The 21,817-nt window shown below is 35.5% G+C and overlaps 2 protein-coding genes across 5 annotated transcripts; one reads left to right on the top strand and one right to left on the bottom strand.

The window, feature by feature from the left end:
• The first annotated feature begins 93 nt into the window (after positions 1–93).
• Positions 94–8,896, top strand: LOC144519306 (myelin-associated glycoprotein-like). Of its 3 annotated transcripts, none has more exons than XM_078252335.1 (12): positions 94–1,661; positions 1,745–1,784; positions 2,565–2,633; positions 3,056–3,421; positions 3,510–3,806; positions 4,715–4,972; positions 5,057–5,317; positions 6,282–6,548; positions 6,628–6,924; positions 7,028–7,118; positions 7,377–7,446; positions 8,424–8,896. In XM_078252335.1, the coding sequence occupies exons 3-12, from the start codon at positions 2,588–2,590 to the stop codon at positions 8,661–8,663; spliced, it is 2,193 nt and encodes a 730-aa protein (XP_078108461.1). In that variant the 5' UTR covers positions 94–1,661; positions 1,745–1,784; positions 2,565–2,587; the 3' UTR covers positions 8,664–8,896. The 3 variants fall into 3 exon arrangements, with proteins under 3 accessions (XP_078108461.1, XP_078108460.1, XP_078108462.1); XM_078252334.1 differs by having other exon boundaries at positions 6,628–6,930; XM_078252336.1 differs by lacking the exon at positions 7,028–7,118 and having other exon boundaries at positions 8,424–8,514.
• Positions 8,897–9,074: 178 nt separating this feature from the next.
• LOC144519303 (B-cell receptor CD22) lies at positions 9,075–21,765 on the bottom strand. Of its 2 annotated transcripts, XM_078252328.1 has the most exons (18): positions 21,340–21,765; positions 20,676–20,720; positions 20,419–20,488; positions 19,900–20,310; positions 19,196–19,474; positions 18,053–18,310; positions 17,561–17,821; positions 17,165–17,455; positions 16,101–16,385; positions 14,876–15,145; positions 13,860–14,123; positions 13,616–13,694; positions 13,465–13,528; positions 13,221–13,360; positions 12,953–13,016; positions 10,256–10,350; positions 10,096–10,159; positions 9,075–9,709 (listed from the first exon to the last, which is right to left on the bottom strand). In XM_078252328.1, the coding sequence occupies exons 3-18, from the start codon at positions 20,465–20,467 to the stop codon at positions 9,494–9,496; spliced, it is 3,090 nt and encodes a 1,029-aa protein (XP_078108454.1). In that variant the 5' UTR covers positions 20,468–20,488; positions 20,676–20,720; positions 21,340–21,765; the 3' UTR covers positions 9,075–9,493. The 2 variants fall into 2 exon arrangements, with proteins under 2 accessions (XP_078108454.1, XP_078108453.1); XM_078252327.1 differs by lacking the exon at positions 20,676–20,720 and having other exon boundaries at positions 21,340–21,764.
• Positions 21,766–21,817: the final 52 nt, after the last annotated feature.

The following is a 21,817-nucleotide window of genomic DNA, read 5'->3' as shown; positions in this document are numbered from 1 at the left end:
ATAATAATAGCAAAAAAAAGTGATTGGGAAATATACTTAAATTTTTTCCATCATAGGCAGTCGTTTTGAGTTTTGTATAATGTCATTTTTTCCAATTTGTTTTCCAGTTGTGCTTCTTGTAGTCCCAAGATGTATTAGTTTAAAAAATATACAAACAATTAAAATTAATTTGTTCTGTGTCGAGGGCCCTATTCTTCTTTGTAATTGCTTCTTAATAGTGTTTTAACAAAATATTTTAATACACTTTCTTTAGAGAAATTACGGTATTTACATACAATTTATAGGGACCTTAATTCCTACGGGAGTATTTGTTTTGGCACTTTACATACCATTTCCCAAAACACTATTATTAGCTCTATTTACTTATTTCCAAAAAACGTGCGCAATCTACAGCAAATGATCAACCCACGATCCAACATACCTGACATTATTTTAAGTATCTTAACACACTTCCTTGTAAGGCAGTGTGCCCATTGCAACACCAGCTGTTGGAATTTTTTTTTGGAAGATTTCTTCCTGCCAGAAAGTTGATGTTTGTTGATCTGTTGTTCACTTGAAAGATTGTGTGGTTTTAATATGATAAAACTGACACCAAATGCAATGTAATTTTGTAGTAAGGTAATATACTGTACATTTATCTGCACCCATGGTAAAGCCTGTGGTCTAATTTCCTGCTCTTTTGAGACGCTAACTGAAAAATCTGTCTGTATTAGACTTTAACCTCTGGCCTTAGACACTTAACTCAAAGTATACAGACATTTCAACTCCTGTCAGTGCTGTTTGAAAGTCAGCTTACAGTGTTGGAACCATGATTGAAACATTTCCTGCTTGGTGCACTTAAGTGCATGTGAAACAAATCCAACCATAGAAACTTGCATAGCTGTTAAACACCAATCTCTTTTTATTATAAGAAGCACCCAGATGATCTTCTTCATAATGTTCATGTTTGCTTACATGTGTCCATTGACTCAACATAGCTCATGAATGTGGTGGTTGAAGAGCGTTCAGAAATCCAGCTTGTTCAAAAACACTACACAGAAAGCCCACTGGCAACTATTCTGGTTAAAGCATTTATACTACAGTATTTATTTTCAATTGATTTGAATTGAATATTAGTACTGCTATACTGTACTATATATCCTCAACTTGACTGTCTATTTTTTTTATTAGAATACTTCTATGCAAATACCATAGTCACATGTTTGTGTGTGTCATTCCTCCTGCAGTATTAACATTCATTTTGTTTCTCAAATAACATATTGTTGTAATTTCCAAAAAAACAAATGTTGTGATGAGACTCTATGAGTGCTGTACTTGTGTGTGGTAACATTTGGCATCTTAGACTGTTTTTTTTAAATGGGCAAATCAACAGCTTGAAATCACATTCATATTTTGTTATAATATTCTGATTAGAGAATATTTTACATTTACACATGTTGTGTGATCCCCTCAGAAAACCACTGAGGAGACTTGCATTACTGAGAGAGAATCAAAACCCTGTTGTGCTGGACGCCACTCCCCGGACAAATCTTTATAGAGCTGAGTGTGCCACCCAGACATGCCACCAGTCATGATTCAGTTGTTGGATTATAACCACTGTGCCTTCAATGCTGGTTAAACCTTTATTTGCTTCTTTATCAATTTCTAAAACATTGAATCAGGTATATCAGATATACGTTATCAAAATATCAAAATCAATTAAGGACTTGTGTATTTAAATCTCAAATATGTTGTATTTTCTCAGAAACAAAGGACATTGTATGCTGAACATTGTTGGCTCTAAGGTAAGACTGAATTTCTAGAAAACTCAACTGATTGCAGGCTGTAAAATGTCTGACTTATCTTGGTAGTTCATGCAGTAGTTTGGCAGAGAAATACATTCTTATTTTTTTTCTCACAGACTCACTTAAGTACATCCACTTAGACGTTTACAGATACTGGTACATTAGTTAAGTCTTTATCATTTGCATCCCTGTATTTCACTTGCTTACTTCTACTCTGGTAAATTTCATCTATTCTATTCACGTTATTCTTCATCTCTACTACATTGTTCTGAGGGTTGTAGCTGTTTGTTACTTCCCAGAATACAATTTTTTGCTAAACATATGCAAAACATTTCATATGGTTATTCATAGTTTACAGAATCAGCGGCTAACGTCTTGATGATCTCTAATTATCAGTAGAGAGAAAAAAAGCACATTACTTCCATCTACAGTAATATAATACTGCACTACATGTAATGCAATAATGAATAATGTTACAAGAACAACCATTCTGTTTTACTCCAAATCATTTAACTAGAATACACGTCTGAATGTTGAATAACATTGAATAACAATAATAAAGTTGTACAATCTTTTACTTTGTAATTTGTGTAAATATAATTTCCTTGATAAAAAACTTGATTTGTCCTCCTATGTTTTCATAACAGTTAACCAGGTAATAAAATCAATAGATTGTGTGTGTGGTGTGTGTGTGTGTGTGTGTGTGTGTGTGTGTGTGTGTGTGTGTGTGTGTGTGTGTGTGTGTGTGTGTGTGTGTGTGTGTGTGTGTGTCCTCTGTAGGCTCAACAACCTCACAGAAAAGAATGACAGGGGCTGTAAAGGTTTTCCTCATATGCGTCCTACTTCAAGGTAGACATTTCCACATTCAAATGCTGTTTGGATGTTTTACAAATTTTAACCATTACTCACAAATATTGCAAAATGAACTTTTAGTGGTTGTCTGCTGTTATTTTTGTATGATTTAGTTTCCCCTTTAAGATTAGATAGAACTTGCTTAATCACGAAGGAAATTCTTGTGCCAGAGATTGCTCAAATATTAACAACATAAGAATAAAAATAATAGAGTGATACATGTAAAGTGGAAAAGGAGTAATGCATACAACAGTCCCTAATAGAATAACAAAAAGGTAAGAATAAAAAAAGTAAACTGAAGTGATATTGGCAATGATTTAGAAAAATAAAAAAGTAATATGATATTTTACTTCTTGTTGGAGTAATTATTTCTGTGGTAATCTTGGCTGATATATATTTTGTTGCTATTGTTTCACCAGGTAGCGTATGCCAACAGTGGGCAGCCTTGATGCCTCAGACAGTCGACGGACTAAGTGGATCTTGTGTGATGGTCCCCTGCACGTTCAGCGTGCTCCCCGCTTGGGATAACCACCTGGATGATTCGTGTAAAGCCATTTGGAAGAGAGGCTGGAGTCGAACGCAGGTGTTTGATTCCAGCCTCACTGGGGAACATGCAAGCTCAAACATCCTGCAAGGAAACCTAACGGGGATCCTGCGTGAGAAGGACTGCACCATCATTTTCAACAACCTGCCATCGGACCATTATGACAGCTATTACTTCAGACTGCAGTGTGACAATGATCTGAAGTTCAACTTTCCAATGGGCGTCCTTATCACCACTCAAAGTTTGTGTTATGTCCTGTTACTCTTACACATGTAATCCTACATCTTTTTGTTACTTCTCGCTATTTTCTCGTTGTTTGTACTCCTCAGATTCCCTGCCCAAACCCACCATAACTCCATCCAGGCTGGAGGTAGAAGAAGGGACTCCAGTGAGGTTGAACTGCACAGCAGTAGCTCCCTGTCCCATTCTCCCTCCAGCACTGACTTGGACACCTAGTATCGGTGACATTGAGGAAAACATAGAAAATAAATTCTTGACCTCTGTGTTAAACTTCACCGCTTCTTACCTCCACAACGGACAGAAGTTCTCGTGCGCCGCTCTCTACAACCGACAAGCTGGCAACAGTGACCTTCTGTATGAAAAAAGTTTGACCCTCCGTGTTCTTTGTGAGTAGGTTTTTCTATGTTTTGTTGTTGTGTTGGGTGTTGTTTCAGATCACAACATATTATGTCATCTCATTTTATATAATGTGATGTTATAACATGTTGACAAGAAATTTTTGTGGATGTTTATCCTCCTTCAGGATAGCTTTTGCCATTATCAGAAAGACAACTATCCCTGTAGGGAATTCCTGCAGAGTATTTGGATCAAAATGTATTTATTAATAACTTAACAACTGCAGACTTGATTGCTTATTAAAAAGTAGTTGGCAACCTAACCCATTATTAATCACTCACTAACATTTATAACTGCTGACAGCAGATTTTTCACAATCTGGCAACCCAGAAGTTGTTCTTAGTAAGGCTTACTACTGATTCATGAAGCCTTAATAAATGCTTTATTAGCATTCATTTCCCTGACTGTTTCTCTTACACTGACTGTGACTATAAATCATACATTATTACAAAGTGGTTAGCATGTTCCTTAATAGGTTGTGTTATATTGGCATGGCATGTCTTAAAGGGATAGTTTGACATTGCAGAAAGGTGGATAAGAAGATCGATCTCATATTTGTCCATCAGATATAAAGCTACAACCAATAACCAATTAGCTTAGCAAAGCATAGCTTAGCATAAAGCTGGGAAACAGTTTTTTTTTTTTTTTTTTTTGGACAGAGCCAGGCTAGCTGTTTCCCTGTTTACAGTGTTTATGCTATACGATGCTGGCTCTAGCTTAAGATTTAGCATGAATATATCAATTTATGGATTATTTAATATGAAGCTACAGCCAGCAGATAGTTAGCTTAGCTTAGCACAAAGACTGACCACCGGGGTAAAAAGCTAGCTTGGCTCTGTAGCAAGATCTGCCTACCAGCATCTCTAAATGTCACTAGATTTTCAAAATTCTCTTCCAGATCCTCCAAATAACACATCAGTCAGCTATTCTGGTCCTGTAAAAGAGGGCGGCTGGGTGACTCTGACCTGCAATGCCAACGCAAATCCAGCTGTGGACAGTTACACCTGGTACAAAGTGGATGGAGATCAGGTGACAGCAGTGGGTTCGAAAAACCGACTTTCAACTACGGTCTCAGAAGTGGACAGTAGATTTTACTGCAAAGTCAGTAATGGATATGGAACCCAGAACTCATCCATCACTCAGATAGATGTACACTGTAAGTCTGAGTGAAACAGACACACAGATGACAAATATTTACTAGCAACATCAACTCAAACCATACTTGTGTATTTCTTTTCAGTTCCTCCCAAGGAAACCACAGTAATCATCGACCCTAATGGTCCAATACTGGAGGGCAGCTCTGTTTCTCTGCTCTGTAAGAGCCGTGCCAACCCACCTGTGACCAACTACACCTGGTACAAAGACGACAAAGAGGTTATGGAGCTTGGATCAAGCTTGGTTATGATCGGTGTCGACCCTAGCCACAGTGGTGAATACCACTGTGCAGCAAAAAGTGAGCTGGGAGAGGAAGTTTCAGCGCAGATTCAGCTGGACATTCAGTGTAAGTTCATTTTCCACAGTAAAGACTCTGATTTACACTGACAACAAACAACCCAACTGTATGTTTCCAGTTTGTATGCTGAATATGGCTTTACTGTATATCCAGCTGTGGTCACCCAAACAGGATCTGAAGCCAAGACTCAGTCACAGGGCAACACCACAGTGTCTGGACTGTGCACAGTAACGCATTGTCGTGTTGCGTGACAACCTCAAAATCCTTTCTATGTCAGTGGTCCATCATGACTGATCTCTGTTGTACGTTCACATGTGTGCCAGTGTGTTAATTATTCTGTAGATGTTTTGTTTGGTTTCTGTCTTTATTAAGACTTTTCCAATCACAGAAAGTGATGAGGTTGTCTCAGTTTACTGAAAAGGCAACTCAAAAGTTTAACTTATATAGAACATGAAAGTAATTATAATCCTTCATAGTATCTACTGTATGCACAAACCTGTAGTTTTCTCTGCATACTTGCTAATTTACATACCTTATTTTTTTCCTACTTTAAACTGTAATGTACTGTAGCCTCCATAAATCATTTACCACTAGTATATTTAATCATATCACATGATATTCATCAGCAAAAACAGTTGTTCCGGAATTATAGATGTTTTTAAATTTTCATTATTTCTGAGCGCTTCAGGGCCTTCTTATCCGTCTTGGCTTATACGTTATTTTGTGACCTTAGAATAGAAATTGCGCTGTAGTTGTTGAGATGTGATGTGCGAATATCTGGTGGGTTTTGTTATATTGTACTCCAACCCCTCTTTATTTTGTAAGGTATCACAATGTGTGACTGATACCAACTTAAAGTACCAAATCAAACCGTGAAGTTAAAAAATCTCTACAGCCAGAAAACCTGCCCTGAATCAACCTAAAAATCATTTGTTGGGAAAATTCATTGTACATTCCCAACAAATAAGCAATAACCTTGGACCACGATTAACAGAAACACTATATCTTTCAGATCCCCCTCAGAACACAACCGTGTCAGTTGACCCTTCTAGTCCGATGCTGGACGGCAGCTCTATCACTCTGACCTGCTCAAGCATTGCCAATCCAGCCGTGATAAACGTCACCTGGTTCAGAGTGGCTGGAGGACAAAAGGAGGTGATGGGCTCTGAGAAAGACTTCACCTTCAATGTGACCAAACTCTCAGAGGATCAGTATTACTGTGAGGCTCTGAATGTCCACGGAGCTGAATACTCTGAGCCTGCCAGTATTGATGTCACATGTGAGATATTTTTTTTTTATATTAATTGTAAGCCTTTATTTTTCCCAACAAGTTTGATCAAGAATGTACTCTGTCTCAGTTGCTCCAGAGATCCTTCCTTCTTCCCGCTGCATCAAGATTTTATCCCTGATCCGATGTTCCTGCGACAGCCAGGGGAACCCGCGTCCCTACCTGCTTTGGGAATTGGCCGGGGAACCTGTCAATCACTCTGCTGCCATCCCGATCAGGGAAGTTCCCCTGGGGAGCGTGAGCATGAGGAGCCTCATCACCCTGTACCATTTGGATGATGACATGCCCTCTGTAGTCTGCCTCAGCATGAACTCGTTGGGCTCTGATAGTTTTGCATTCAACGTGTCCTCAAGCGAAACTCAGCTAGGTAGAGGTATCTGCAGAATGCTGCATTTTTATTTGGCTTTTCTTTTGCATAATCTGCCTCTCTCTGGTTTTTCTGACTAATATGGTTTGTGGGGACTTTTCAGGCCTCCACGCTTTGTCTCTTTTGATTGGCTCTGCAGTAGGCGCACTAGGGATGCTGCTGGTGTGTGTCCCGCTGCTGCTTTTCTTTTGCAGGTGAGAAACATGAAAACACAGCTGACATGACAGCAGCTAACACACTGTACTGTTGACAGGACATTTTGGGAACTGGTTTTCAAAGCAAGACAGAAACACATTCTGAGGTTGTTGTCTAAGGTGTGACTTGGATGGTGACCAGGCTGGCAGTCAGTTTCAGTGGGCAACGATGGCTGCCCCAAAACATTGCTAAATATGACCATGAAAAAATAATGAATTACTGTACATATAAAAATTGCTTTTCTGTGTTGGTTATAGGAAAAGGAAAGGCAGTCTTACACCCAACAAGGGATTGGTGGACTCTTCTGACTTTTTAGTTACTAATGGGGTGAGTTTATGTCCTTGCACACGTCTATGAATTAAAAATAAAATTCATAATATAGTGTCATAAAAATGTTTTTTAAAAACTCATAGTATAGTATAGTAAAATGTAAAAAAAATGACATAGTATGTCTTAAAAATGTAAAAAAGTCATAATATAGTATGTCATGAAAATGTCTAAAAAGACATAATATAGTATGTCATAAAAATTCGAGAAACAGTCATAGTATAGTTAGAGTTATAGTATAGTCCGTGGAAAAAAAGTCATAGTATCATATGTTGAAACAATAAAAAAAAAGTCATAGTATAGTATGTTGAATTTAAAAAAAAATATCACAGCGTATGTCGAAAAAAGTTTTTAAAAAGTCATAGTATAGTATGTCGAAAAAGTAAAAAACATTATAGTAAAGTAGGTGGGAAAAAAAGTAAGTCTGTTATAGTCCGATATAGTTTGTCAGAAAAAAAATGCCAAAACATCATATAGTATGTCATAAAAATGTTTTAAAAAAGCACAATATAGTATGTCTTAAAAAAAATAGAGAAAACGTCATAGTAATGTCATGAAAATTTCAAAAAAGACATTGTATAATATACCATTAAAATGTTTAAAAAATTGCCATAGAATAGTATGTCATAAAAATGTTGAAAAAGTTGTCAGAAAAAAGTCATAGTATAGTATGTTGAAAAAAAGTCATAGTATAGTATGTCGAAAAAGTTAAAAAAAGTTATAGTATATTATGTCGAAATAAAAGACATATGTTGAAAAAAAGTCATAAAAATGCCAGTATAATGGGTTGAAATAAAATGTCGAAAAAAAAGTCATAGTATGTCGACAAAAGTAAAAAAGTCATAGTATAGTATGTCGAAAAAGTTTTAAAAGTTATAGTATAGTATGTCGAAAAAAGTCAGTATAATAGCCTTAATGTGTAACAAGAAATACTATCTCTTCTCCATGACTAAAGCAAATCTTTTGTTTTCCTGTAGACCCACTCTTCCAAAGTGGATGTGATTTACGCCAATAAAACCATTCTGGAAGAGGAAAGAGAAGTTAAGGAAGACTATCTTAACTACGCCAATGTGGACTTTGCTAAACTCCAGGCCAAATCAGAGCTTGTTGAAGGGGAGATCAGAGGCCTGGACTCCAAGACGACCGAGTATACTAAGATCTGTCTGCACTCCAGAGGAAGCAATGGAGAGGACACTCATGGTCTCATAGGACAATGAAAAGGTTATGGTTTAACTTTGGAGGAAATTAAACAGGATTTTGGGCTTCTAACGGCTACAGGACATTACCATATCCCACTTCAGTTTTCCACACTCAGCTGAACTCAAAAATTCTGCAGCAGTGGAGAAAGAAAGTGCAGCTCTCAATATTTGTCACTGTAACATGTCCTTGTGTCTCTTTACTGAAAAGTGCATTTCAAAACAAAATCCCAATAAAAATGATTTTGAATACATATACTAGGTACTTACACCACAATAGACCATAACAGTAAACGTTAAACTATGTGGTTCACTATTATAGATAAATACTGTCACACTTATATTTAATATTTCAATGCTAACGTTTCTCTTACACTTTTGTCAATTTTATTGTTTGAAACCTTTGTTCATAGGGCAAGAAACAGTTACACAGTTTGTCACACATTTTTATTGATCATTTTGTATTTGTTTTTTGTTAAAATGCATACATATTTGTAATTGTTAAAAAACAAAACAAAGAAAGACATTCTTATCATCTTATACAAGAATTGAAATTAAGCATTGCACATATGGCACATTGTACTATTCACAAATGTCAAGGTAATGTCAATACATTTTACAAATATGTACATTTGCCCACGAATACTTTCCTTAACAAAATTAGTTTTTCTTTATGTGTTAGGTGGCATGGGTTTGGTCACTTTTCTCCCTTCTGTTTAGTACTTGTTACTGCACACTCTGAAAAGCATAGGCACTAAGGAAAAATAAATGTTAACATTGAAATGAACAATACAGCGATGAAACCCCTATTGAACAATTGGCTGTACCTATAAGAGTAAGAGTATCTAAACTCAGATTTTGACCTCAGAGTACTGTGTCACCTCTTCATCAGAGCTGCTGGACTCTCTGCCGGCTCTCTGAAGTCCAGGCTTTGCCTTGAAGCTCACCTGTGAATAATTGATCTCCATTTCATCCTCACTGGTGTCTGTGTCATAGTTCAATGCATTTTGAGATTTGGCTGTGGGTACTGTGCTGACGTTCTCGTAGTCATTCAGCCTTTCATCATTCTAGGAGGATAACAGGGATGGTCAGATAAAGTGTGTCATTACTTCTGACAGTATCTAGATTTCATGCACAGAGAAATTCATATTAACAGATAGTTGGTACTTGTGCGGACTTGAAGATTATGTTTTCCCTGATTAAATTATTTGTTACAGGTAAATTATTTCTGAAGAGGAAACGTCCTCTTTGCTATTGTATTGTCAGCACACAGATGTACTATACAAAACATACTTATTTTCTATGTTTTAGTAGTAGCTTTACTGTAACCACAAACACGATATAGATCATCCACTAAAGTTATTTAGACAAACAAAATTGCCTTTAATGCTATAAAGTAATAAACTGAAAATTACACATCTAAAAAAACAAATCTTGTTTATAGGTTTCTGACCTTTTTAAGTGGCTTTAGCTTGGACACCATAGAATACTCATCTTCCGCTTTTGTAGGATTGTGCCTAGGAAATAAATAACATATACCATCATAAATTTCCCATGTAATAAAACCTTTCTTGTTATTATATACAGTAACATCACAAAACATATATTCTCACTTTTGCGTATTTCCAAAGTGTAAAGAAGCGTAGTTGAGAGAATCATCCTGTGTGTGTCCACCTTGCTGTCTGATTGGCTTTTGTGCAGAAGGACCCTGAGCAGATGCAGACAGAAGACATCAGTGAATATATAGTAGCAACTGAATCAGGTTATTCATGCCTTTAAATGGAAACTGTAGGCCATCTGGTCATTCATTGCTCCACAATAGTGACTACTGAATGATTACTGTTCTGCCAAACAGTGAGGACAGAGCTACAGCACAGTGGGCAAAGCAAAAGCTTGATCATCGAAAGACACATCCGCCTGTTTAAAGAGGAGCTACACAAATGACTGAAGCCAACGCAGATGTTTGCATAGTGGTTTTGCGAACACTAATGTGTTAAACTGAAATTGTATGGATGCCATAAAAAATGTCATAATATAGTCTGACAGAAAAAGTCATAATATAATAGGTCGAAAAAGGTTATAGTATAGCATGTCGAAAAAAGTGTGAAAAAGGTTATAGTACAGAATGTGGAAAAAAGTTGAAAAATGTCATAGTATATAATATGTCGACATAAGTTAAAAAGTCCATCCATCCATCCATCTTCGTCCTCTTATGCGGTATCGAGGCGCGGGGGGGAGCAGCTCCAGCAGGGGACCCCAAACTTCCCACTTCAGTGTCAAAAAAACTTATAGTATAGTATGTGTTTATATAGTATAGTATAGTATGGAAAAAAGTTAAAAAGTCATAGTATAGTATGTCGAAAAAACGTTTTAAGAACGTCAAAGTATAGTATATCGAAAAAAAGGCATAGCATAGTATGTTGAAAAAATGTTTAAAAAGTCCTAGTATAGTATGTTGAAAAAAAGTTTAAAAAGTCTAGTATAGTATGTTGAAAAAAAGTTTAAAAAGCCTGAGTATAGTATGTTGAAAAAAAGTGGATGAAAAAATGTCATAGTATAGTATGTCGAATAAAAAGCTAAAAGGTCATAGTTTGTATTTTATGTTGAAAAAGTGTCTAAAAAAAGTCTTGGGATAGTATGTTGAAAAAAGTAAAAAAAAAAGTTGTAGTATATTATGTCGCAAAAAAGTAAAACAAAAAGTCAGAGTATAGGGTGTCGAAAAAAGTTTTAAAAAAAAGTCAGAGTATAGTATGTTGAAAAAAAGTTTAAAAAGTCATAGTACAGTATGTCGAAAAAAAGTTAAAAAGTCATAGTAAAAGTGTGTCGAAAAAAAATTTAAAAGTCATAGTAAAAGTGTGTCGAAAAAAAGTCATGTCAACTGTCTTGGACATGTTTGGATATCAAGACATTTTTGGATACCAACACATTTTTGTTGAAAAAACTTTTTAAAAAGTCATATATAGTATGTCAAAAAAAATGGTTTGAAATAAAGTCATAGTATGTCGAAAAAGTGTTGAGATAGTCATAGTATTATGTTTTCGAAAAAAGTTTAAAAAAAAGTCATAGTATAGTATGTCGAAAAAAGTTTAAAAAAGTCTTGGTATAGTATGTCAAAAAAAAAAAGCATAGTATATAGTATTTTCAAAAAAAGTAAAACATAGTCTTAGTAAAGTAGGTCGAAAAAGTGTCGAAAAAAAGTCATAGTATAGTATGTAGAAATAAAGTCTAAAAAGTCATAGTATATATAGTATTTTGAAAAAGTGTCTAAAAATAGCATGTCGAATAAAAGTCATCTCGTCAAGTTTTAAAACGTCTCGGTATAGTATGTTGAAAAAAGTTTAAAAATGCATTTTATAGTATGTCGAAAAAAAATAAACAGTCATAGTGTAGTAATCATAGTATAGTATGTTGAAAAAAAGTCTAAAAGTCATAGTATAGTATGTTGAAAAAGTGTTGAAAAGAAGTCACAGTATACTATGTCGAAAAAGTTTAAAGATTCATAGTGTAGTATGTCGAAAAAAGTCTAAAAAGTCATATTATATATAGTATGTTGAAAAAGTGTCAAAAATGTCATTAGTATGTCGAAAAAAGTAAAAAAAAGTCATAGTGTAGTAATAGTATGTCAAAAAAAAATGGAAAAAAGTCAGTACTTCAAAAAAAAACTAAGTCATAGTATAGTATGTTAAAAAAGTCCAAAAAGTTATAGTATAGTAGGCGTATTTCCAAATAAAAGTCATAGTATAGTTTGTCAGAAAAGCTTAAAAAAAGTTATAGAATAGTATGTTGAAAAAAGTAAAGTAGTCATAGTATAGAATGTCGAAAAGAGTAAAAAAGTCATAGTATAGTATGTCGATAAAAGTTTTAAAGTCAGTATAATATGTCTAAAACAGTAAAAAAAAAGTCATAGTATGTCATTGAAGTAAAAAAGTCATAGTATAGTATGTTGAAAAAAAATTGTTGGAAAAAAGTCATAGTATAGTACAGTATGTTGAAAAAAGTTAAAAAGTCATAGAACAATATGTCAGAAAAAAATTATAGTATAGTATGTCAAGAAAAGTTTTTAAAAAAGTAATTATATAGTATGTCAAAAAAGTAACAAAAAGAAGTCTACTTTAGTATGTCGAAAAAAGTTTTAAAAAGTTATATTACGGTACACTGTAGTATATTATAAAAAATTGTCAAAAAAGTCATAGTGTAGTATGTCGAAAAAAGTAAACAAAAAGTCATAGTATAGAATGTTGAAAACTGTGAAAACTGTAAAAAAAAAAAAGTCATAGTATAATATATTGGGAAGAAAATGCATGACCCACTTGTTTTCCGGAGGGTAGATTCACAGTACAGTAAACACTGTTGATTAGGGCTGTGGATGTAGGGCTGTGGAATGACAATGACAACAAGAACAAAAACATGCATACTCAGTGACTGACTATAGTAAATGACAAGACTCATTGTGCCATTCGTGTCTGAAGGATCTTAAATGGATGCTTTGACTCCAGCATGAGGAGCAGCATCCAGCTCTCTGTCCTACAGAGTGTGCCTTGTCCTGGGTGGGGACAGTGTGTGTGGCTGCTGTCTTACGTGCTGTCTGGACGAGGCTGGCATCGTTGGTCATTTGGATGGCACGGCTGGTCTGACAAGAGGTCATCTCTGCTCCTGAAAGGTCCTGCCATACCGGGGTCGTTCATCCGATTTCTCCTCCTGGCGACATTCCACCGAGCCTGAATTGGTTTACACACACATACACACACACACATGAAAGAGTCATTTTTGTCTAAATATGTTCAATAAAGAAGCAGAAAGAGTTGCACAAAGGAGTCATCACCAGAAAACCCAAACCGGTCGCTGTGTTCATAGTTCCTTGTTGAATTGATTTCTTCCTCCTCCATCTGAAAACATAATAGGGACATAACAGTGGTTATGCATGCCAATTAAACACGCCAAATGGTATGTGAAATGTATTTGTTTTACTTTACCTGTAGACAGTGGTAATCAAAATGATTATGAACAGGATAATTAAAAAAAGCAAGATGTACAGGACCTTCATCAATGTCCCTGTGGTTAAAAGAGACAGAACATCAGTATATAGACACAAATGTGTAAACAAGGAAGGAGGAAAAGTGAGGAAAAGTGTTTTGGCAATTCTGATTGCACAATACCTCTAACATGTTTCCCTTTCGAAATCAAATGAAAGCAAACAAGGCCTTGAAATCCACTCACGGTCAAACAGATGTACTGGGTCAGACTTTCTTTGATTTATTTCATTTTTTGCAATGCAGTAGTAGCTTCCCGGCTCGTTTGAATACACTGTGTAGGTCTGATAGTCGGACACTTTTTCATCCCCTTCCTCAGCCTTTATCTTGTACCATGAATATTGTGTGACTGGGGGATAGCTGTGACTGCTGCAGCTCAGCTTGACAAATCTCGTTCCGTCAGGCTGCTGCTGCTCTGCTGCTCTCGTGATACTGGTGTGTTTTGGAGCATCTAAGCAGGGACATTTGAAATAAAGTAAAGCAAGACAAAATTATTTGCTTGACATCTTAGTGTTCAAAGATCATACAGGAATGACAGCAGAAATGAACATATACTTAAAAGCCACAGTGTGTAGAATTTTAAGTTTTCCTTTTGGCATCCCCCAGTGGTCGTTTTATAAAAGACACTGTGGCACAGCAATGCACTGCTCACACCCTTGCCCACAATATGCCACAAGAACAACTGAAAGATGCTATAATCATATTAAAATTCTACACAGTGACTTCAGATATTTAAATTTGTTCTAAATTATGGGCAGAAATGTGATTCAGACATTTCTATCATGCTTCTGTATAAGGGATTTGTCGACCAACAGTTATTGTCTACATCACATTTAAAGGTACCCTTGGAAGTTTTTGACATCAACTAGCACTGAAACAACGTTTTTGCAATGCACATTCCTGACAGGTTACAAGTTACTTTAGTTATTGACAGTTAGTAAGAGTAACGCACCATGAAATAAAGCATTTCATCAAATTTAAATTGTTCCAAAAACCAACTTTGCAAATGACGAAGGATTCAACATTCAATGCGTTGACTTGTGGATACACAAGCGTTTTGGTGAGAAACAAAACACAGTTTTATGCAAGAATACCTCACTGCTCTCGGACAACCCAATCTGTATTTACAATATTTACAATAATCTGTAATGTATTATCTCCTAGTTAATGTGTACACCACCCTGAGTGCATCAGTCTACTCACACTTGACTTTGACCTCAGCCTTCTGTGAGTTTCCAGTTCCAATAACATTACTGGCTGCACAGCTGTACAGTCCGCTGTCAGAAGGACTGACCGACTTCAAAATGAAAGTCAGGCCATTCCGGACGATTTTACTCTTCCCATCAATCATCTTCATCCAGGTGACGGAGGTCACTGGTGGGTGGGACTGGGCACTGCAACGTAACGTCAACGACTTGTTTTCATTCACAACGAAAGCAGGCTCAGCTTTTACAGTCACGTCTTTGGGACGATCTGCATTTATCAAAAAGAGAAGAGTCAGATCTAAACATAGTGAGTTATAATACAATATATATGTATTAAACTGTTGTGAATAATAATATCATTGCATACATTTAAATTTAGAGGAGGGCCATTCCAGGTAAGTCTTTGTCTATATAGGTGGTGGACTTTATAAACATGAGAACAACTTAACATGCACACCTGGAAATATAATACATTCCAAAGCACAATTGCCTTACAGATGGGAGAAAAGCTGATTTAAATGATCATCTTTGAGGCCATAGTTTGTGGTGGTGGTGCATTATATCTCAAGGTGTTGTCAAAACAAAAAATAAACATGTACAACTTAAAGTTATGACAGGTTTATTTAATGTATTATATTTTACTCCGTGGTGGATGAATGATAGCGATTGAAGTAAAAGTAGAATACTACACAATATAAATGAACCATTCTAAGTAAGTAAGTCATGTATTCGTAATTTTAGGCAGAACAATAGTTTTAGCAGGAAAATACACTTCAAAGTCAAAATAATTAAAATTATAAGTATTCAGTAGGTGTTATATTACTGTGTCATTACTACGGATGCATTACTTTGTAAGCGGTACCATATTTTATTGTCTAATGTGTAGTTTGAACTACTTTATTACTTTATACTGTTCAGTAGTTTATCTATAATACTGCATCATATTTTTTGAAGTTGTTTTGTATGCAAAAATCTAGCTCTTCAAAGTAACTAGTAAGTTAGTAACAATATTGTGTGTCAAATAAATGTAGTGGAATTGAAGTATAAAGTGGCAGAAAATGGAAGTAAAGCACAAGTACCTCAAAACTGTACTTTAACTAAACTATTGTACCAAGAACTAGACAGGTAATCAAAATGATTTCATAATAAATAAGATCTACTTTTTGGAAAGTTTTGGTTCTGATGATTTGTTTGAAAAGTCAATGCACTGCTGAATCACTCACATTTAACCACCAGTGTTTTTGGTTTGCTTGTCTTTGAACCTTCGCTGTTTGTGGCGATGCAGGTGTAAACTCCTGCGTGAGCTGAAGTTACATTGAATTCGTGGTGAAGAGTGTTATAAGGCCAATGTTGAGTGAAAAGCAATTCTGAGGACTGAGGTTTGGATTCGGAAGTCCTTGTCAATTTGAGCTTTGACAGTGGGAAGCTTTCAACAGTGCAGTTGATGGTGATGAGCTGATCTTCCCTGAACTCAGTATCCATAGTCAGCATGGGTTCAGTTGGAGGATCTGTAGTTTGTGAGAGGAAGCATCTGTGTGATTTTCAGGAGAATTCATTCATTTTCCAACATGTTGCATGATAATTCAGGAGCAGTCTATGAATAGGAAGTCAACTTCTGTCCTGAAAGCTTAAACACTTTCACTCTCACACTCTCACGTATGTCTGATGAATACAGGGCTACAACCAGCAGCATGTTAGCTTAGCATAAATCAGATGGAAACTGCTAGCCTGGCTCTGTCCAAAGGTAGCTTAGTTTGCCAACTAGCATCTCTAAACCTCATTAATTTACACATTATATCTCATTTGTTTAATCCGTATAGAAACTGAAGTCTAAAAATGACAAGTTAACATTTTGCATGTGGTTTTGTGTTAGACTATTTCTTGGCTGGGAGCAATAACTTGCGTGGCAACTATACTTGCTGTAAAAAAGCAAATTGATGTCTCTTTCCACTTCCGTTTTTGTATGGATTAAACAAATAAGATACGTCTTCATTTGTGAGTTTTAGTTAAAAAATTAGTAACTGTTGGACAGAGCCAGGCTACCTCTTTCCAGTCATATGCTAGGCTAAGCTTATCGGCTGCTGGCTCCAGCCTCATATTTACTGTACAGATATGAGAATTGATTCCATATTTTCATCCAACTAGCAAATGATTTACCTTTGAACGACATGAATAAATCAGAGTCAATCAGATGTAAATAATGATTTTTGTAATACTCAAACTTGATGTAAAAGTTGAGAGGAACTTAAATATCACAGAACATTTTCAGCATACCACAATTACTTACAGAGTACTTCTATGCACACCGGCTCACTATTGTGTCCTGTATTGATCTTGTTGGTTGCGTTGCACATGTAACATGCTTCATCGGCTCTCTCTACTCTTTCCAAATGTATCATTTTTTCTTTAGAATTCTTGGACCTCCACTTTGAGGAGTCAGTCGGTTTCTTCATGTTGTAACGGTACCAAGAGTAACTCAACGGGGCAGGGTTGGCGTCAGTGAAACAAGAAAATGTAAGGAAGCTATCAACTTTCACTTTTTTATCAACATTACGGATGGTTGTGTTCCACGGGCCATCTGTAAGGAAGAAATAAATAAATATTATTAATATGCTTTCAATGTTAATGCAGTCTATGGATTTTATGGATTTCATCAACTTAGAGCCATCATCAAGGAGCTTACATTCAACTGTAATTAGAAGTGACGCTGATGTTCCAGTACCCACAGTGTTTGTGGCACTACATGTGTACGAGCCCCTGTCCTTAGGCTGGATTCTTTCAACAACATATTGGTGTGTTTGTTTCTGATGAACAGCTTTCCCATCTTTAAACCAAGAGTAGGTGCTAGGTGGTGGGTTGCTTCTCATCACGTTACATGTCAAAGTCATTTTTTCCCCTTCTATAACTACAGAAGCAGAGGAATTCACCTCAACTTCGGGCCGATCTGAAACAGAAGATATTATTTCTTTAAGCTGATTAACAATTACTATCCACTAAGAATGCTATAGTATGTATATTAAATGAAAACAGATTGTTTAAAATCTTACAAAGGTTTTTGTTTTGCTAATACCATAGCAAAATGTAAAAACGTACAGCAGTATTACAGGATTTAACTACAGAGAATCACAAACACACCAAATTAAAGAATTCAAGTAAAAACATAGGAATTACTCACACTGAACTTCAATAGTGACTATGTTTGATGGTGTTGTCCCATGTTTGTTTTTAGCTTTACAATGGTATTCTCCATCCTGTGACTCCGTAATTGATGTGATCATCCATTCTGCCCCTGTTTCCACTACAGCCTCTTGTTTATTTTTAAACCAGGTAAAGGTGGGGGCAGGACTTCCTTTAGTGGAGCAAGTGAGAGTTACAGATTGTCCTTCCTCAACATTTTGAGTGCTTATTTCAGCCAAGGTGTTTTTGGGAGCATCTGTGTCAACAAATTAAATAAAGTCGGGGGATATCAGTCAACTCACAGCAATAGATGGATTATTTACAGCAAACAATTATGCATACTGTATCTGATTATAGTCCCATTTTATTTAAAGTGGAACCTTAAGTGATTTAACAAATAGCCAAAGTATGAGTTTAGCAAAAGTAATCTACATGAATATAGGCTAGATGAGTATAATTTAATACAACAGACAACAGAAGTGTAGTTAACACATTAAAGTGTTATTTTTCAATGAAACATAAGGTTACACTAATGTACATCACCACTTGCTACAGCATAGAAGCAAGCTCAAGACCAGGAGAGACTAAACCAACCCCCTATTTATTTTTCTTTCCCTAAGTTATGTCAATGTCATTTTATTTATCTATTTTTGTTTTCTTTTTCTTTTTGTCTCGTTGTTATTGTTTTGTCTGTTTGTTTTAACATTGTTGTTTCTTCTTGGTTTGTTGATTAGTTTTCTGGAATTACCTGATAAGTTGCCTGTAAAAGACACTTCTATGTGGAAAACCTTTTTTTATTTCAATCTGTGTTGTTGACCGCATACATTAGAGGCATATAGTTTGAGTTATAAACAGAGAAAAAATACTAACGTGCAATTCTCAACTGATCAACATCAAAATATATAGGCCTATTTCTACCGCTGTGATAATACATCTTACTGATGTCAAAAGATTAAAGGTACAGCTAGTTTCCTAGTTTTAGCTGTTTTATACCTATAAATCAATTGGGGGGGGTGTTAAGGGTTAATTTGGTTCAGGTGCAACCCTTAATTTACATTTGGATTACAGATTGTTTGATTTCATATCAGTAGTAGGCTAAATATGACCCCTTTAAGACACAACATCAACGTTATGAACTTACATTCAACAGTTACACTGATATTTTTAATCAAATATTTGTCTTCATTATCTTGTGTTTTGCACGAAAACTCCTTCCCATCGTCATTCCAGTTGACTGTCAGAGTGACGGTGGTGATGTTCGGTTTTTCATTGTTCCTTTGTTGAGGCGTTGGGGACAGTTGTCTCAAACCTCCAATTTGTAGCTTTGAAGTACATGAACTTGAAGTGGAGCATGTGAGTGTTATCATGCCAGATTCGATAACAGTTGCTGGTTTCTCAAAAGTGATCGGGCATGGATTTTCTGCAAATGTGAAAATGAGATGATTTTAAGAAAAATAAAATGAATATACTGAATACCCAGTGATAGTAAATTAGTAATAATATTGTATCAGTAACACAGTATGTCACACATATTTTCAATATATATTAATTCTTACTTTTTCTACCTTAAACATGCCTGTATGAATATAGTAGGCTACTACTAACTGTGATAATATGAAAGACTTAGCTAGTCCTTGACAAATGTATTATGGGTATGATCATAACCCTACAACTTTTTCTCAAATAATTCTTAAAATGTGTTATAATAATCATGTTGAATTTTAATTCAACCAATCTGATCATTTCTGCCCCCAGACGAGCTTATCTCTTAATGTTTGCCTAACTAATTTTATTGGTATATATTTTATGAAAATATCTTTTAGCACTCTTGATTTATGTACTTACCTGTAACTTTGAGCTCCACTTTTTCAGTAAACCATTTATTTGGTCCTTTTCCTACAAATCTGAAAGCATAGTCTCCATTGTCAGTTTTGTTTAGGTTGCAGATTAAAATACTGCACAGCTCTGGTGGAGATTGAGGACGATTGTTCCAACTTGAAGCTAGAGAGCCGGTATATTTAACTCTATCTGCAAAGTCTGAACTGACAGGCCGCATTGTTTCATTTGAGCTGTAAATGACAGTGCCAGTGAAAAAATTATTAGACCAAATTGGATTCTTTATCCAAAACCAGTATGCATCCTCAACTTTAACATTATTTGGGAGTGTGACAGTGCATTCCATTTCAATGCAGGACCCTTCTGTGGCTGTCAGGAGACGCTTGTTTAGTGTGAAGAAGGCTTTGGCACAAGAAAAATCTGTGGTGGTGAAAATACAGATGTAAAAGTCAGGTAATATATGTGACTTTAATGCAAATGTTGTTAAAAGCAAACATTGTTATCATAGTGGAATATGAAAATTCCTACTTTTTATTAGGGCCAGAAATACCAACCACCCGACTGCCAGAGCATTCATTTTGGCACTAAAGCTTGATATCTGAAACAAAGAGATGAATGAAATGTGTGTGTTCAATATTGGATGTCATATAATATTCTTTTTATTTACTATAAACTAGCTTTGTCAGTAGGAAGGCTTTTATGTATTTTATTCAATGCAAATGCAGGTACAAAATTTGCAGGTACAAAATTTGAGTTGTTTGAGTAGTCTGCTTTTTCTTTCTCACTTCAAGATTGTTGGGAATTCTCCAGCATTGCACAATATATCTTTTCTGAAAGAAATAGCAGTAACTTAGTGTTTCAGTAGAAAAAGATTGAAAGAAAAAGACTAAGACAAAATGTTGAGATTAAATGTTTTGTTGCAGTGTAGTTGTAATTATTGTGTCTTGATACAGCAGAGCCCAAACATTACATTTTTAGGCTTCCAATTACAGGTTTAGTTTCTATTTCCTTACAGTACCTAAAATATGACGTGGAGGTCATTGTCTCCATCAACTTTTTGTTTAAATCACTTTGCTCTGCTTGTCATTCAAAGAAGACCGATAATACACCACACAGAATATTTAGAGTGCAAATATTACAGTGCCTTTAGTTTTTAGATTTGATCATTTATCCCCGCAAAATGTATACATAATATTGTCAAAAATAATAGCGTTTTTAAAAGCTCAATATACAGCGTATACTTCACTTACAAATGCCACTGTATACTTATTTAGAAACCTAAAATTTCTCTAGACACTAGAACATAGAACATAACTAGTACATTGTACCTCGTCAATGATTGACACAGAACCTTCACGGACAGAGATTACTTTTTCAGTTAAATTAGGCAGTCAAATAGACGGACTTTTTAAGACTGAAAGATTTCAAAAAAAATAAGCTTGTTCTTACCTCAGAAGATTCACTTACAGCAGTCCATAGCACACACAATCCTTCATTAAGTAAGAGTAAGATTTCAGTTCAACTAAAATCTTGTAAAATTTGCATGGCCAATGATGCAAGCCAGAGAACATAATCTTTGCTTGTACTGATGAAGGTGATACGATTTTCTCCTTCAACTTGCTCACTACAGTACGCATGCAACATTCCTCTCACTTCCTCTATTCAATGCTTTTGTTCATAGTGAACGACTCTGTTCTGGGTTTTTTTTTCACGGGCACTGAGCAGCTTAGAGTATTTGACATCTGTTTGCAGAATGTATGCTTACACAGTATTTACATGGTCTTGGCTAGTACTTCTAGCTCATTAAAAAGTGTGAACACGTATCAAAAGATTTCTGAAGTATTGTATAAATAGTGTTTCTTATATCCCAAAACGTAAAGGTAAATAACACATAAACAGGAAACCTTACACAAAGAAAAAAACATTT

This window comes from Sander vitreus, chromosome 6 (genome assembly GCF_031162955.1).
Source record: "Sander vitreus isolate 19-12246 chromosome 6, sanVit1, whole genome shotgun sequence".
In the NCBI taxonomy this organism is placed as follows: Eukaryota; Metazoa; Chordata; class Actinopteri; order Perciformes; family Percidae; genus Sander; species Sander vitreus.
Note: the sequence above shows the minus strand (reverse complement) of the source record. Positions and strands in the feature narration are given on the sequence as shown.